Source organism: Heptranchias perlo, chromosome 14 (assembly GCF_035084215.1).
Source record: "Heptranchias perlo isolate sHepPer1 chromosome 14, sHepPer1.hap1, whole genome shotgun sequence".
In the NCBI taxonomy this organism is placed as follows: Eukaryota; Metazoa; Chordata; class Chondrichthyes; order Hexanchiformes; family Hexanchidae; genus Heptranchias; species Heptranchias perlo.
The window spans coordinates 3098985-3116296 of record NC_090338.1 but is presented as its reverse complement, the minus strand read 5'-3'; the positions used below and the strand labels follow the sequence as shown (position 1 = coordinate 3116296).

Here is a 17312-nt window from a genome sequence, read left to right as displayed (position 1 = left end):
AGCCGAGGGCCCGTCACAGTGAGGAATACAGCATTGTCCTGATACTGTGGAGGAGATAAGGAGTTGTCTCTCGGCCTCACAGCTCTGCACCAACTAAGGAGTTTTGAATCATCGAGAGGCCCGATGAAGAGGTGTGAATGTGAAACAATCCAACAGATTGATCGCTGAAACCACGGACGAGGCCCAGGTGGGGGTTTGCGTGACTGGAACACCACGAGAAGGTACAAGAGCAGCACGTGGAGGCTGCAGTCAGGTGAAGACGGACGAAGACCAGTCACCTCCAGATCCAGGCCCACGATCAACATCAGTAACGACCGGCCATGTGGGTGATTGTAAGTTTCAGGCAAATCACAGGAGGGTTTGGACTGGGGTTTTGTTGGTCTAATAAACGAACAACTTTGGGTTGAGCCAAAGCCTGTTTGTCGTGTGCAATTTTGTTCTTGTAATTCTGAGGTCCAGAACGGGTGTAAGGCAGAAGGGAACGGAACACCCTACAGCTGTCAGTGAATTGAGAAGTTATTTACGGTTGCGGGTGGCCTTTCCCCTTAATTCATTCATCCCGAACAATCCTTCACTCCTGCATCTAAATCTTTCTCAAATGATTCAAGGGTTTTCACCTCCCTCACTCCAAACTCACAAGAAACTCTATGCTCTCTCTGTAAAAGGCCATGGTGAGGCCACATGTACAACAACTTGCATTTATATAGCGCCTTTAACGTAGTAAAACGTCCCAAGGTGCTTCACAGGAGCGATTATCAAACAAAATTTGACACCGAGTCACATAAGGAGATATTAGGATAGGTGACCAAAAGCTTGGTCATAAGAGGTACGTTTTAAGGAGCGTCTTAAAGAGAGAGGAAGAGAGAGAGGTTTAGGGAGGGAATTTGAGAGCTTAGGGCCCGGGCAGCTGAAGGCACGGCCGCCAATGGTGGGTCGATGAAAATCGGGGGATGCGCAAGAGGCCAGAATTGGAGGAGCGCGGAGATCTCGGAGGGTTGTAGGGCTGGTGGAGGTTACAGAGATAGGGAGGGGGCGAGGGCCATGGAGGGGTTCGAACACAAGGAGGAGAATTTTAATATCGAGGTGTTGCTGGACCAGGAGCCAATGTAGTCTCGTATACTGTGTCAAGTTTTGTTCCCCTGCACGGTGTGTAATATCGAGGCCATAGTCCAGGCTAAAACTACACTAGGGTTCAATTGCTGCATTTGTCTGCAAAACCCTCAGGCTAACATCGGAAATGATCAGGATCTGAGTGGGTAAGTTATCTGTCCAATGTCCGGCGGGTGGTTAGGGTTAAAACCGACCCCTGTGTAAGACCCTCCAGCTAGGACACAAAGCAAAGTTTCACCTCATCTGTCTGGGCTGAATCGGGGCCTCGGCTCTGCAGTGATTGAACACGGAGCAAATTCCTGTGCATCATTTCAACTCAGACATTAACCCCTGAGTTTAGTAAAGGAGTCGGGGAAATTAGAGCTAAAGGAAGAAGTAAAAATAAAACAGAGAGGCAGGAAATGTTAATGAATGTTTATTCCAAACAAAAATACCTAATATTACAGTGCTGTTGGACTTTAGCTCCAAGGTTTAATGCATCAGGAAAATTATATCAATTGAGATTCAACAATAAAATGTACTAGTTAGTTACACTGGTTAAATTAGTTACATTCCTTACAGCGATCATTATTAGTAAAGTCATCCTAAACAAACAGTTCAAAACCATTTTACAAAAACAACAATCTGTGAACAAAGTTTAAAAACTTCCCTCCATATCTCTTCTGCTTTTTGAATGAAAAAGTTTTCAAGTTTTTAACATGAAGTAGTTAGTGAACAATAATTACTGAAACCTCTACCCAGTGAGTCAGGCAGCTGCCAAAATAGAGAAATATTTTCACACTGATTTCCAGTTTAGCCAATAATAATTCTGCAGGGAGTGAATGAGGGGCAAGAGCAATCTTTAATATTCACTCATTAATCACCAATCAACAGTCTTTGTGCTTTAATCTTGATCTGATTGGAATTATCTCATTGTATCAAAATTTTGGAGTGATGGTTCATAGAATCATAGAGCACAGAAGGAGGCCATTCGGCCCATCGTGCCTGTGTTGGCTCTTTGAACGAGCTATCCAATTAGTCCCTCTCCCCTTCTCTGCTCCCTCGTCCTAACTTCACTACAGCTCAGTTGTCGAGGAAGTTAATGATAGGATTCTGAAATATTCAAGTTATTGGCCGGGTTTAAATAGCACAGGCAGGAATCTAACCCAGACTCGAGCCCCCCTGTGTAAAAAAAACTATTAATCCAAGTATAAATCGCACCCCATATCACACTGAGTTTTTTTTTTAACAGTTAATTAATGCAGCCTATAAACAAGGTAATACGGTAGTTCAAACTACTTTGTTGCCTAAGCCGTGTTAGTGAAAGGGTTAAAATCCAGGTGCAGTCCACCTGTGTTGCCAGGTAACTACCCCCTTACCTGGATTCGCTTTTAATGCAACAGAAACTTTGCAGCGTGAAGTGACCCTGGGATTTGGTGACAATTTCCCCAGAACCCAGGCTCCATAACAATCTCGGAATTTGCTATCACTGGTTACAAGTCCTGACGACGTCCAGCATTAAACGAAGTTCACTTCGCAGGAAAGAACAGGACTGGGGATAAATTCTCCAGAACATCCAGCCCCCCGCCCTCCCCTTCAAAAAATAACCTCCCTCCCTCAAATTCTCCCTTCAATTTTCCGTGTTATCCTTCAATTAAATCCCTTCTGTGCTGTTAAAAAAAACTGTAACAATGCATTCTGCGAATGATGTACAAAACATCGATGGAAATGGAAAAAAACATCAAGTCCCGCGCACAGAAACGCGAGCTCGGTCACGAGGTCCCCTCAGAGAGCGAGGCATGGCCATGGTTTAATCGGTTGGCTTTGTGTGATATTGGTGGTGGTGATGTCTCAGCCGGTTTCACATCTTGCAGTAAGGGTTGATCAGTAGCACGGTTTCATCTCCTGCCTCCGGTGAGCAGTGGCTGTGTTCTGGAGACTGGCAGGTTGGTGACACTGGGGCCTCTCTCTCTATGGGCATGTTTGCATAGTCCTAAAGAAGCAGACACATAGCGTGAGGAACAGAACCAGGGCTCAATGGACAGAGAAGAAAAGAGAAGAGAAAAGAACAGAAGAGAAGAGAAGGAAAGAAAATAAGAAAGAAGGAAAGTTCCCAAAAGGCTTCACAGCAATGAAGTACTATTTGAAGTGTAGTCACTGCTGTGATGTGGGAAGAACTCTCCCTCCTCGCTGCGTCATCACTGTGTTGAAATCAAGACTCTACTTGAACTCAATCTTTTCCAGGACCCCAAAACTATGGAACTCCTCACCTCCCTCAGTCTTCCCCTTTCTCCTGTTCGAATAGGGTTTAAAACCCAAACTTGTGGTTACCTCACCATTATGCTATTAATATATATCAATAAGAGCAGTGGTCCTAATACTGACCCCAGTCCTTGATTCATTATTAGTTTCCCTGGAATGTCGGGTATATTATCCTCTTCCTCGACTGTGAAGACTGACACAAAGTCATTATTCAACAAGTCTGCCATTTCCTTATTTTCATTTGCAGTATTACCCGCATCTGTGTTTAAAGGGCCCACATTACCCTTGACTGCCCTTTTTCTTCTAATATGATTATAAATCATTTCAACCTTGCTGGTGTCCTGCACTGTGCACTGGGTGACTGGTTCATAATTCCAGGGTGAGTAGAATTCACTTGTTTCCAGGGGTTTACTGGTGTTTCAGGGATCGCGTTCCATCAACGCCCCAAACCTGACCGCCTTTACTTTGGGTCCTTGGACCCTTCCCGCCAGTTTCTCGGTAAATACACAGTAAGATCCCACTCGCCTGCTCTGTGGTGTCACCTCTCTGCATATTGATGATCTTCACGATCTGACTGAAGGTCGGACGCTGTGTGGGTTCCAGCTTCCAGCATTGTGTCATGATGTCATACCTATTGGAAACGGAGTTCAAAGGTCAGCTACAAGCCTGGGTTAATTCTGGAGCTCCCTCGTTCCAGGGTCATGACCCCAAGTCCCTCACACTCAGGGTCATGACCCCAAGTCATTACCTTCAGGTGACTGAACCCATTCTCCAATCCCCACTGCTCCACCTGTCAGCTTGGCTCAGTTAGTGTGACTCACCGCTGAGTCAGAAGGTCGTGGGTTCAAGCCACACTTCAGAGACTTGAACACAAAATCTACTGAGGGAGCGCTGCACTGTCGGAGGGTCAGTACTGAGGGAGCGCTGCACTGTCGGAGGGTCAGTACTGAGGGAGCGCTGCACTGTCGGAGGGTCAGTACTGAGGGAGCGCTGCACTGTCGGAGGGGCAGTACTGAGGGAGCGCTGCACTGTCGGAGGGGCAGTACTGAGGGAGCGCTGCACTGTCGGAGGGTCAGTACTGAGGGAGCGCTGCACTGTCGGAGGGTCAGTACTGAGGGAGCGCTGCACTGTCGGAGGGTCAGTACTGAGGGAGCGCTGCACTGTCGGAGGGTCAGTACTGAGGGAGCGCTGCACTGTCGGAGGGTCAGTACTGAGGGAGTGCTGCACTGTCGGAGGGTCAGTACTGAGGGAGTGCTGCACTGTCGGAGGGTCAGTACTGAGGGAGTGCTGCACTGTCGGAGGGTCAGTACTGAGGGAGCGCTGCACTGTCGGAGGGTCAGTACTGAGGGAGCGCTGCACTGTCGGAGGGTCAGTACTGAGGGAGAGCTGCACTGTCGGAGGGTCAGTACTGAGGGAGTGCTGCACTGTCGGAGGGTCAGTACTGAGGGAGTGCTGCACTGTCGGAGGGTCAGTACTGAGGGAGTGCTGCACTGTCGGAGGGTCAGTACTGAGGGAGTGCTGCACTGTCGGAGGGTCAGTACTGAGGGAGTGCTGCACTGTCGGAGGGTCAGTACTGAGGGAGTGCCGCACTGTCGGAGGGTCAGTACTGAGGGAGCGCTGCACTGTCGGAGGGTCAGTGCTGAGGGAGTGCTGCACTGTCGGAGGGTCAGTACTGAGGGAGTGCCGCACTGTCGGAGGGTCAGTACTGAGGGAGCGCTGCACTGTCGGAGGGTCAGTACTGAGGGAGCGCTGCACTGTCGGAGGGTCAGTACTGAGGGAGCGCTGCACTGTCGGAGAGTCAGTACTGAGGGAGCGCTGCACTGTCGGAGGGTCAGTACTGAGGGAGGGCTGCACTGTCGGAGGGGCAGTACTGAGGGAGCGCTGCACTGTCGGAGGGGCAGTGCTGAGGGAACGCTGCACTGTCGGAGGGGCAGTACTGAGGGAGCGCTGCACTGTCGGAGAGGCAGTGCTGAGGGAGCGCTGCACTGTCGGAGGGTCAACACTGAGGGAGCGCTGCACTGTCGGAGGGTCAACACTGAGGGAGCGCTGCACTGTCGGAGGGTCAGTACTGAGGGAGTGCTGCACTGTCGGAGGGTCAACACTGAGGGAGCGCTGCACTGTTGGAGGGTCAGTACTGAGGGAGCGCTGCACTGTCGGAGGGTCAGTGCTGAGGGAGCGCTGCACTGTCGGAGGGTCAGTGCTGAGGGAGCACTGCACTGTCGGAGGGTCAGTACTGAGGGAGCGCTGCACTGTCGGAAGGTCAGTACTAAGGGAGCGCTGCACTGTCGGAGGGTCAGTACTGAGGGAGCACTGCACTGTCGGAGGGTCAGTGCTGAGGGAGCGCTGCACTGTCGGAGGGTCAACACTGAGGGAGCGCTAACACTGAGGGAGTGCTGCACTGTCGGAGGGTCAACACTGAGGGAGCGCTGCACTGTCGAAGGGTCAGTACTGAGGGAGTGCTGCACTGTCGGAGGGTCAGTACTGAGGGAGCGCTGCACTGTCGGAGGGTCAACACTGAGGAAGGGCTGCACAGTCGGAGGGTCAGTACTGAGGGAGCGCTGCACTGTCGTAGGGTCAACACTGAGGAAGGGCTGCACAGTCGGAGGGTCAGTACTGAGGGAGTGCTGCACTGTTGGAGGTGCCATCTTTCTGATGAGACATTAAACTGAGGCCCTGACTGCCTTCTCAGGTGGACATAAATGATCCAATGAGACTCTTGGCTGCACTTTATCAGTAATCCTTTGTTTACAATGGTTTTGACACAAACTGAGTTTCTCGCTGGACCACTTCAGAGGGCAGTTAAGAGTCAATCACGTTGGTGTGGGACTGGAGTCACCTATAGGCCCAGACCGGGTGAGGACGGCAGGTTTCCTTCCCTAAAGGACATCAGTGAACCAGTTGGGTTTTTACGACAATCCGACAGTTTCAGGGTCACTTTTACTGAGACCAGATTTTTATTTCCAGGTTTCATTTTTAAACTAAATTCAAATTCTAAAACTGCAGGTTCGGATTTGAACTCACGTTCTGAGGATTACTAGAATCATAGGATCATAGAAAGGTTACAGCACGAAAGGAGGCCACTCGACCCATCGAGCCCGTGTTGGCTCTATGCAAGAGTAATCCAGCTCGTCCCACTCTCTCGCCCTTTCACTGTAGCCCTGTAAACTTTTTCCATTCAAGTACTTATCCTATCATAGAATGGTTACAGAACAGAAGGAGGCCATTCGGCCCATTGAGCTGGTGCCGGCTCTTTGTAAGAGCAATCCAGTTAGTCCCATTCCCCAGCTCTTTCCCCGTAGCCCTGCAAATTTTTTCCCTTCAAGTACTTATCCAGTTCCTTTTTGAAGGCCATGATTGAATCTGCCTCCACCACCCCCTCAGGCAGTGCATTCCAGATCCTAACCACTCGCTGTGTAAAAAAGTTTTTCCTCATGTCACCTTTGGTTCTTTTGCCAATCACCTTAAATCTATGTCCTCTGGTTCTTGACCCTTCCACCAATGGGAACAGTTTCTCTTTATTTACTTTATCTAAGCCCTTCATGATTTTGAATACCTCTATCAAATCTCCTCTTAACCTTCTCTGTTCCAAGGAGAACAACTCCAGCTTCTCCAGTCTATCCGTGTAACTAAAGTCCCTCATCTCTGGAACCATTTCAGTAAATCTCCTCTGCACCCTCTCTAAGGCCTTCACATCTTTCCTAAAGTGCGGTGCCCAGAACTGGACACAATACTCCAGCTGTGGCCGAACCAGTGTTTTATAAAGGTTCATCATGACTTCCTTACTTTTGTGCTCTGTGCCTCTATTTATAAAGCCCAGGATCCCGTATACTTTTTTAACCACTTTCTCAACCTGTCCTGCCACCTTCAATGATTTGTGCACATATACCCCCAGGTTTCTCTGTTCCTGTACCCCTTTAGAATTGTGCCCTTTAGTTTATTTTGCCTCTCCTCGTTCTTCCTAACAAAATGTATCACTTTGCAATTCTCTGCGTTAAATTTCATCTGCCACGTGTCCGCCCATGCCACCAGCCTGTCTATATCCTCTTGAAGTCTATCACTATCCTCCTCACTGTTCACTACACTTCCAAGTTTTGTGTCATCTGCAAATTTTGAAATTGTGCCCTGTACACCCAAGTCCAAGTCATTAACATATATCAAGAAAAGCAGTGGTCCCAGTACCGACCCCTGGGGAACACCACTGTACACCTCCCTCCAGTCCGAAAAACAACCATTCACCACTACTCTCTGTTTCCTGTCACTTAGACAATTCTGTATCCATGCTGCCACTGCCCCTTTTATTCCATGGGCTTCAATTTTGCTGACAAGCTGACTAGTCCAGGCACATAACGACCACACTGCTGTACCCCAGCTTAGATTGTGTGTGATATCAGCTCAAAACCTTTCTCTAGTGAATCCAGAACAGAAAACACAACGAGGAGAATCTCCCTTACAATTCTGGAGTTGCAGATTCAGGTTTGTCCATCTGGAATCCGCCTCTTATCAATTTGTAGAACCTGGTGTCCACAGGGATTCCTGGGTAAGGACTTGAACCTACAGGGAAAATAAATATACAGTCAGTATTTACTGGGGGTCCCCGGGAGTGTGTCAGTATTTACAGGGGGTCTCGGGGAGTGTGTCAGTAATTACAGGGGGTCCCCGGGAGTGTGTCAATATTTACAGGGGGTCTCGGGGAGTGTGTCAGTAATTACAGGGGGTCCCCGGGAGTGTGTCAGTATTTACAGGGGGTCCCCGGGAGTGTGTCAGTGTTTACAGGGGGTCTCGGGGAGTGTGTCAGTAATTACAGGGGGTCCCCGGGAGTGTGTCAGTATTTACAGGGGGTCCCCGGGAGTGTGTCAGTGTTTACAGGGGGTCCCCGGGAGTGTGTCAGTATTTACAGGGGGTCCCCGGGAGTGTGTCAGTATTTACAGGGGGTCTCGGGGAGTGTGTCAGTATTTACAGGGAGTCCCCGGGAGTGTGTCAATATTTACAGGGGGTCTCGGGGAGTGTGTCAGTAATTACAGGGGGTCCCCGGGAGTGTGTCAGTATTTACAGGGGGTCCCCGGGAGTGTGTCAGTGTTTACAGGGGGTCCCCGGGAGTGTGTCAGTATTTACAGGGGGTCCCCGGGAGTGTGTCAGTATTTACAGGGGGTCTCGGGGAGTGTGTCAGTATTTACAGGGGGTCCCCGGGAGTGTGTCAGTATTTACAGGGGGTCCCCGGGAGTGTGTCAGTGTTTACAGGAGGTCCCCGGGAGTGTGTCAGTATTTACAGGGGGTCCCCGGGAGTGTGTCAGTATTTACAGGGGGTCCCCGGGAGTGTGTCAGTATTTACAGGGGGTCCCCGGGAGTGTGTCAGTGTTTACAGGGGGTCCCTGGGAGTGTGTCAGTATTTACAGGGAGTCCCTGGGAGTGTGTCAGTATTTACAGGGAGTCCCCGGGAGTGTGTCAGTATTTACAGGGGGTCCCCGGGAGTGTGTCAGTGTTTACAGGGGGTCTCGGGGAGTGTGTCAGTATTTACAGGGGGTCCCCGGGAGTGTGTCAGTATTTACAGGGGGTCCCCGGGAGTGTGTCAGTGTTTACAGGAGGTCCCCGGGAGTGTGTCAGTGTTTACAGGGGGTCCCCGGGAGTGTGTCAGTATTTACAGGGGGTCCCCGGGAGTGTGTCAGTATTTACAGGAGGTCCCTGGGAGTGTGTCAGTATTTACAGGGGGTCCCTGGGAGTGTCAGTATTTACAGGGGGTCCCCGGGAGTGTGTCAGTATTTACAGGGGGTCCCCGGGAGTGTGTCAGTATTTACAGGGGGTCCCCGGGAGTGTGTCAGTATTTACAGGGGGTCCCCAGGAGTGTGTCAGTATTTACAGGGGGTCCCCGGGAGTGTGTCAGTGTTTACAGGGGGTCCCCGGGGAGCGTGTCAGTCTTTACAGGGGGTCTCGGGGAGTGTGTCAGTATTTACAGGGAGTCCCCGGGAATGTGTCGGTATTTACAGGGGGTCCCCGGGAGTGTGTCAGTATTTACAGGGGGTCCCCGGGAGTGTGTCAGTATTTACAGGGAGTCCCCGGGAATGTGTCGGTATTTACAGGGGGTCCCCGGGAGTGTGTCAGTATTTACAGGGGGTCCCTGCGAGTGTGTCAGTATTTACAGGGGGTCCCCGGGGAGTGTGTCAGTATTTACAGGGGGTCCCCGGGAGGATGTCGGTATTTTCAGGGGGACTCTGGGAGTGATGGGGATCCCCCATTTAGGAATTGCTACCAGTTACTGGCGTTTGTTCAGTCATTGCATTTTGCCAGGAACAGGGCGGAGTTATCACTTGTCAAAGAATGAATGGCATGGTTACCCAGTGAGAAGATCTCCCACAGCAGAATCCCGTAAGACCAGACGTCACTCTGCACGGTGTAAACACAATCGAAGATACTCTCTGGAGCCATCCACTTCACCGGGAGACGCGCCTGCAAACAGAGAGTGGGTTACAGCAATCGCTGATAGAGAGGGCAGGAGACTGATTGGTTTCACAAGAATAGGAAGAGAACACACTGGACCTACCCAGTGGGGCAGGTGGGCTGTGAGAGGGGGAGGAGGGCACAGATTCACATCTTTCGGACTGATGAAGGGTCCAACTCGCAACATCTGGCCAATTTCCAGTGGTTGCAGGTTTTCTCTCATCAATCCAACGGATGTGTTTAATGGGGATGATGAATAATCCCACACGTACAATGATTCTGTACCGACTCGGAGTGTGTTTTCTCAGAGGGCGAGCTCGATCCTGAGCTCACTCTACATCCATTGTAAGAGTCAGTGGATGGTGAGGAGAAAGAGAAGGCTTGCATTTATATAGCGCCTTTCACGACCTCAAGACATCCCAAAGCACTTTACAGCCAATGCAGCACTTTTTGAAGTGTAGTCACTGTTGTAATGTAGGAAACGCGGCAGCCAACTTACGCACAGCAAGATCCCACAAACAGCAATGTGATAATGACCAGATCATCTGTTTTTTAGTGATGTTGGTTGAGGGATAAATATTGACCCTGGACACCGGGGAGAACTCCCCCCTGCTCTTCTTCCAATAGTGACCGTGGGATCGTTTACATCCACCTGAGAGAGTAGACGGGGCCTCGATTTAACGGCACCTCCGACACAGCAGCAGTCCGTCAGCACTGCACTGGGAGCGTCGGCCTGGATTACGGGCTCTTGTCTCTGGAGTGGGGGTTGAACCCACGACCTTCTGACTCAGAGGCGAGACTGCTGCCCACTGAGGAGGAGGTCTGGCTGATTACCCCACATTCCCTTAGCCAGGGGCACTGAAGCTAATTATAAACCTCTCCCCCACCCCAGGTGGCTCAGACCCATGACCTCTACCACCTAGAAGGTCAAGGGCATCATCGCTGGGTCAAAATCCTGGAACTCCCTTCCTAACAGCACTGTGGGAGAACCTTCACCACACGGACTGCAGCGGTTCAAGAAGGCGGCTCACCACCACCTTCTCAAGGGGCAATTAGGGATGGGCAATAAATGCCGGCCTCGCCAGCGACGCCCACATCCCGAGAATGAATTTTTAAAAAAGGTTCAGGATTCGGAGTTGGGATGTTCCTGGTCCACGAGACACAGGACCACACTGGGTGACTCACTAGTCAGAGGGGAGTTACTGTTGGGGGCACACGGTGATTTGTGTACTCACGTTGCCTTTAACCACATAGTTGGAGTCGTTCATGATATCCCTCGCCAGTCCGAAGTCACATATCTTCGCAATCCGCCCGTGCGTCAGGAGAATGTTCCTCGCAGCCAAATCACGGTGAATGCACTGGAACAAAAAACCCACCAATCATTTCTCTCCAAAGAGGGAATCTCACCAAACCTGGTCTCTCAGTTTATTACTAGTGCTCACTGAGTTCTATCAGGTCCCCAGGTTAATCCATCTTCTGATGAGAAATTCAAACGATTAATTTCACATTATTGATCAGAAGGAGCTTTAGTATCAGGAAGAGGCCGTTAGACCCAGGAGGGTCACCCTTTTCAGACTGAACTTAACCCGACACATATCCCTCGACCCACCTACCCACCTTCTCCCCATATCCTTCGACCCACCTACCCACCTTCTCACCATATCCTTCGACCCACCTACTCACCTTCTCACCATATCCCTCAATCCCACCTACCCACCTTCTCACCATATCCCTCAACCCCACCTACTCACCTTCTCACCATATCCCTCAATCCCACCTTCTCACCATATCCCTCAATCCCACCGACCCACCTTCCCCCCCATATCCCTCAATCCCACCTACCCACCTTCTCCCCATATCCCTCAATCCCACCGACCATATCCCTCAATCTCACCGACCCACCTTCTCTCCATATCCCTCAATCCCACCTACCCACCTTCTCACCATATCCCTCAATCCCACCTACCCACCTTCTCCCCATATCCCTCAATCCCACCTACCCACCTTCTCCCCATATCCCTCAATCCCACCTACCCACCTCCTCACCATATCCCTCAATCCCACCTACCCACCTTCTCCCCATATCCCTCAATCCCACCTACCCAACCTTCTCACCATATCCCTCAATCCCACCTACCCACCTTCTCACAATATCTGATAGAAATACTGTAGTCAGAGGGAGGGGAATGGACAGATCAGATAGAATTACTGGATAGGATCAGGAGTGGGAACCCTGAGCAACTTTTCCTGCTCCCTAGCCCAAGGGCGCTGAGCCCAATTCTAGCCCCTCCACCTGGATGTGATCGGTTATCTCGGCCCAGTCCAAGGAGTGAAGCTGACGCCTATCACGGTGTGCGTTGCTCAGTAACACACTGGGCGACTTTGAGCCGTACTCACGTTTCTGGAGGACAGGAAGTCCATCCCAGTCGCAATTTGGTAGGAGAAGCTGAGAAGGTCCCCGACGTCCAAGGGCAATGGGTCTCCCTCCTCTGCTTGAAGAACATGATCTGGTTAGAGGGGGGAGTCAGTGAGGGAGATCGATTTTCTTCCTGAAGAAGTCCCCTCACGATGTCAAGACAATAGTTGTGGTGAAGGTAGCCAAACCAGCGAGGGAAAAAATTCTGAATAAACAATCGCCCTCAGAGTGAACAAATCCACAGTGGGACAGGAGGAATGGAGTGATCGCCAGTCAGAGATATTGTCCTAACCTGCTCTGGAGGGGTTCAAAATCATGAACGGTTTAGGCAGAGTAAATAAGGAGAAACTGTTTCCACTGGCAGGAGGGTCGGTAACCAGAGGACACAGATTTAAGGTGATCGGCAAAAGAACCAGAGGCAACATGAGGAAACATTTTTTTTACGCAGCGAGTTGTTCTGATCTGGAATGCGCTGCCTGAAAGGGCGGTGGAAGCAGATTCAATAATAACTTTCAAAAGGGAATTGGATAAATACTTGAAGGGAAAGAATTTGCAGGGCTACGGGGAAAGAGCGGGGGAATGGAATTAATTGGATTGCTCTTTCAAAGAGCCGGCACAGGCAGGATGGGCCGAATGGCCGTCTCCTGTGCGGTACCTATTATGATACTACGATAGGTGACTCCAGTCCCACACCAAAGCATTTGACTCTTAACTGCCCCCTGAAGTGGCCCAGCGAGCCCCTCAGTTGCATCAAAACCGCCACCAGTGGCTCAAGAAGACGGCTCACCACCACCTTAGGGCAACGAGGGACGGGCAATAAATGCCGGCCTCGCCAGCGACGCCCACACCCCCAGAATGAAGATATATCAAAAATAAATTAACAATGATCTGAATTGTTTCAAGTTTACCTTCAGTGTCTCGGAGATCTGTGTCAGAAATCATCGGGCTGGTACTGGACATACTGGGTCTCATGGGCATGTAGCCTTCGGAGCAGTCACTGCGGGAAAGACAGGAGGACTCCTTTAAATCAGTTCTGAGCAGGAAAGCACTGAAGTTGACAAGAGCAGCAGAGAAGGTGACGCCAAGGTTGGGTTTCAAAAAAAGCCGACAGCTCGTAGGAGGGAGTGCCGATGAGTGGGAGGTCGTGGAAAAGAATGGGTGAGGGTAAGAGATCGTGCAATGGGCCTTGGTTTGAAGACAAGATGTAGGGAGGAGGGTCAGTTCAGGGTTGCCAACTCTGGTTGGACATATTCCTGGAGGTTTCATCACATGATCTCCTGCTGCCAACTGCCCCGCCCCCACCCTCCCGCCATTGGTCGCCCGACACGCCCATCCTCGTGGTGCCCCGCCTCCACACTGCCACCATTGGTCGCCCGACACGCCCATCCTCGCGATGCCCCACCTCCACACTGCCACCATTGGCCGCCCGATACGCCCATCCTCGCGGTGCCCCGCCTCCACTCTGCCACCATTGGTCGCCCGACACGCCCATCCTCGCGGTGCCCCGCCTCCACACTGCCACCATTGGCCGCCCGATACGCCCATCCTCGCGGTGCCCCGCCTCCACTCTGCCACCATTGGTCGCCCGACACGCCCATCCTCGCGGTGCCTCGCCTCCACACTGCCACCATTGGTCGCCCGTCAGATCTATACTCACGGTGCCCCGCCTCCACACTGCCACCATTGGTCGCCCGTCAGGTCTATACTCACGGTGCCCCGCCTCCACACTGCCACCATTGGTCGCCTGTCAGGTCTATCCTCATGGTGCTCCGCCTTCCCATGGCCAATTGGAAAGCGAACAGACTCTTCTTTACCTGATTGGATGATTCTTTACACTCAGTCAACAGGCTTTTTTCCCTCATCTCCAAAATTTTTTATAACCAATAAACAAAAATGTTCAATGAGAATGGAAAAATAAAAAATTTTCGTTTAAAGCCCCGATGATTTTTCTCCCCGGGTTTTTGCTCATAACAGTGTCCTGGAGATTAATCTTCAATTCTCGGAGACTCTGGGTCGGCAACCCCCAGGAAGTGTTTAGGATGGAGGAGCAAGCGGAGAAAATTCAAAGGAGCATTGACCTCAGTATCGATTAAACAGAAAGGGAAGTTGTGAAGGAATGAGAGGTCAGAGAGAGAGAGAGTCTATCAGGCTAGGAGTGTGAGGAAGGGGTTAGAAAAGTCAAGGCAGACCAAGTCTTGGATGGAGTTGGGCTTTACAGAGATTTAAGTATCGTTGAGGAGAGAAGAAGCCCTTGGAGCAAAGCAGAAGATCGAGTTTCGAGTTTCCCAGAGGTGGGTTTTGTGATGGACTGACAGTGTTGTCTGAAACTTCCCTTAGAGATGTGAAAGGTCACCACCTTAGCAACTTCTTGTCCAGGGACAGGTTCTTGTAATTATTCACAGCGTCGCAAGAAGTCAAGTGCTGGGCCTTGTGCTTCAGGAAGTTCAGTAAATCGCCATAGCAACAGTATTCCGTGATGACAAAAACTGGGCCTACAATTAAAAGGCAAATCACATTAAAGAAAAGGGAGGAGCAGGGTGGAAATGTCTGTGGAGAGTCCATTTCACTCATGGCCAAGAAGTATTTTTGTAATCCAGAGCTCTGCTGTTCCCGCATCATAACTCACTCCAAGTCCCGTTCACCCATCACCCCCTGTGCTCGCTGACCTACATCGGCTCCCAGTCCGGCAACGCCTCAATTTTAAAGTTCTCATCCTTGTTTTCAAATCCCTCCATGGCCTCGCACCCTCCGCGATCTCTGCGCTCCTCCAATTCTGGCCTCATCCATCCCCGATTTCCATCGCTCCACCATTGGCGGCCGTGCCTTCAGCTGCCTGGGCCCTAAGCTCTGGAATTCCCTCCCTAAACCTCTCCGCCTCTCTCTCCTCCTTTAAGACGCTCTTTGTCCAAGCTTTTGGTCACCTGTCCAAATATCTCCTTACACAAAATCAACGGAAGCTCGAGGAACAGCCCCTCATCTTTCCATTGGACACTTTACAACCGTGTGGGCTCAACATTGATTTCAATAACTTCAGATCATAACCCCTGCTCCCATTTTTCAGACACCTCCTCTAGACCCATCTTTTGTTTCTTTACTTGTCCCTTGCCTTGCACCATCATCCCTTTTTGTCATTTAATCAAATTGCCCTCCACCCTATCTGAGACCTTCCCCTTTGTTCTTTCCTCCCCTCCCCTTCTGCAACCCCCCGCCCACCCCCAATTCCCCTGGCTCTGTACCTGCTTATAAACTGGTTAAATCTCTGCCCTCCTGCAGTTCTGACGAAAGGTCTTCGACCTGAAACGTTAACTCCGTTTCTCTCTCCACAGATGCTGCCTGACCTGCCGAGTAGCACTTCCTGTTTCTAGTTCTAATATCTCCTCGTGTGGCTCGCTGTCAATTTTTTTTTTGTCTGATTTACGCACCTGTGAAGCTCCTTGGGCCGTTTTACTACGTTAGAGGCGCTATACAAATGCAGGTTGTTGGTGTCGTGCACTAACAGTGAGCATTTCCTCAGTGACTCACCTCCGTGCGTGCAAGCCCCCAGAAGGTTGACAACGTGCGTGTGTTGTCCGAGGTGACTCAGGATCTTCAGCTCTGACATCAAGGCCTCCTTCTCGGTGGAATGGGCACGGGCTAAAAATGGAGATGAGGGGAGAGGGCTCAGAAGCGTACGATGGTGTCGCGTGACCGCTTACATAGAATTACATAGAATTACACGGATTTTAGCAAGGCGTATGACAAGGTCCCACATGGCAGACTGGTCAGAAAAGTAAAAGCCCATGGGATCCAAGGGAATGTGGCAAATTGGATCCAGAGTTGGCTCAGTGGCAGGAAGCAAAGGGTAATGGTCGACGGGTATTTTTGCGACTGGAAGGCTGTTTCCAGTGGGGTTCCGCAGGGCTCAGTATGAGGTCCCTTGCTTTTTGTGGTATATATCAATGATTTAGACTTTAAATGTTGGGGCATCATTAAGAAGCTTGCAGATGATACAAAAATTGGCCGTGTGGTTGATAGTGAGGAGGAAAGCTGGAGACTGCAGGAAGATATCAATGGACTGGTCAGGTGGGCAGAAAAGTGGCAAATGGAATTCGATCCGGAGAAGTGTGAGGTAATGCATTTGTGGAGGGCAAACAAGGCAAGGGAGTACACAATAAATGGGAGGATACTGAGAGGTGTAGAGGAACAGAGGGACCTTGGAGTGCATGTCCACAGATCCCTGAAGGTAGCAGGACAGGGAGATAAGGCAGGTTAAGAAGGCATATAGGATACTTTCCTTTATTAGCCAAGGCATGGAGCAGGGAGGTTATGCTAGAACTGTATAAAACACCGGTTAGGCCCAGGCTTCAGTACTGCATACAGTTCCGGTCACCACATTACAGGAAAGATGTGATTGCACTGGAGAGGGTGCAGAGGAGATTTTCGAGGAAGTTGCCAGAACTGGAGAATTTTAGCTATGAGGAAAGATTGGATAGGCTGGGGTTGTTCTCTTTGGAACAAAGGAGGCTGAGGGGAGATTTAATTGAGGTGTATAAAATTATGACGGGACAGATAGAGTGGATAGGAAGGACCTATTTCCCTTAGGAGAGAGGTCAATAACCAGGGAACATAGATTTAAAGTAATTGGTAGAAGGATTAGAGAGGAGCTGAGGAGAATTTTTTCACCCAGAGGGTGATGGGGGTCTGGAACTCACTGCCTGAGAGGGTGGTAGAGGCAGAAACCCTCAACCCATTCAAAAAGTACTTGGATGCGCACTTGAAGTGCCGTGAGCTACAGGGCTACGGACTAAGAGCTCGAAAGGTGGGATTATGCTGGGTGGCTCTTTATCGGCCGGCACAGACACGATGGGCCAAATGGCCTCCTTCTGTATCGTAAATTTCTATGATTCTATACATAGAATGTACAACACAGAAACAGGCCATTCGGCCCAACTGGTCCATGCCAGTGTTTATGCTCCACACGAGCCTCCTCCCTCCCGACTTCATCTCACCCTATCACCATATCCTTCTATTCCTTTCTCCCTCATGTGTTTATCCAGCTTCCCCTTAAATGCATCTACACTATTCGCCTCAACTACTCCTTGTGGGAGCGAGTTCCACATTCTCACCACTCTCT

At 50.5% G+C, this 17312-nt stretch overlaps 1 protein-coding gene across 2 annotated transcripts in view; it reads right to left on the bottom strand.

Moving 5' to 3' along the window:
• Positions 1 to 1510: 1510 nt before the first annotated feature.
• LOC137332251 (macrophage colony-stimulating factor 1 receptor 1-like) overlaps positions 1511 to 17312 on the bottom strand; it is a 103550-nt gene continuing 87748 nt past the window's right edge. The window contains exons 11-19 of one of the 2 annotated variants that reach the window (XM_067995946.1): positions 15722 to 15832; positions 14556 to 14691; positions 13108 to 13196; positions 12181 to 12290; positions 11019 to 11141; positions 9681 to 9792; positions 7803 to 7902; positions 3877 to 3982; positions 1511 to 3082 (exon numbers count right to left, since the gene is read on the bottom strand). In XM_067995946.1, the coding sequence (XP_067852047.1) occupies positions 2951 to 3082; positions 3877 to 3982; positions 7803 to 7902; positions 9681 to 9792; positions 11019 to 11141; positions 12181 to 12290; positions 13108 to 13196; positions 14556 to 14691; positions 15722 to 15832 (1019 nt within the window). In that variant the 3' untranslated portion in view covers positions 1511 to 2950. The remainder of the gene's footprint in view (positions 3083 to 3876; positions 3983 to 7802; positions 7903 to 9680; positions 9793 to 11018; positions 11142 to 12180; positions 12291 to 13107; positions 13197 to 14555; positions 14692 to 15721; positions 15833 to 17312) is intronic. The other variant, XM_067995947.1, reaches the window with a different exon arrangement.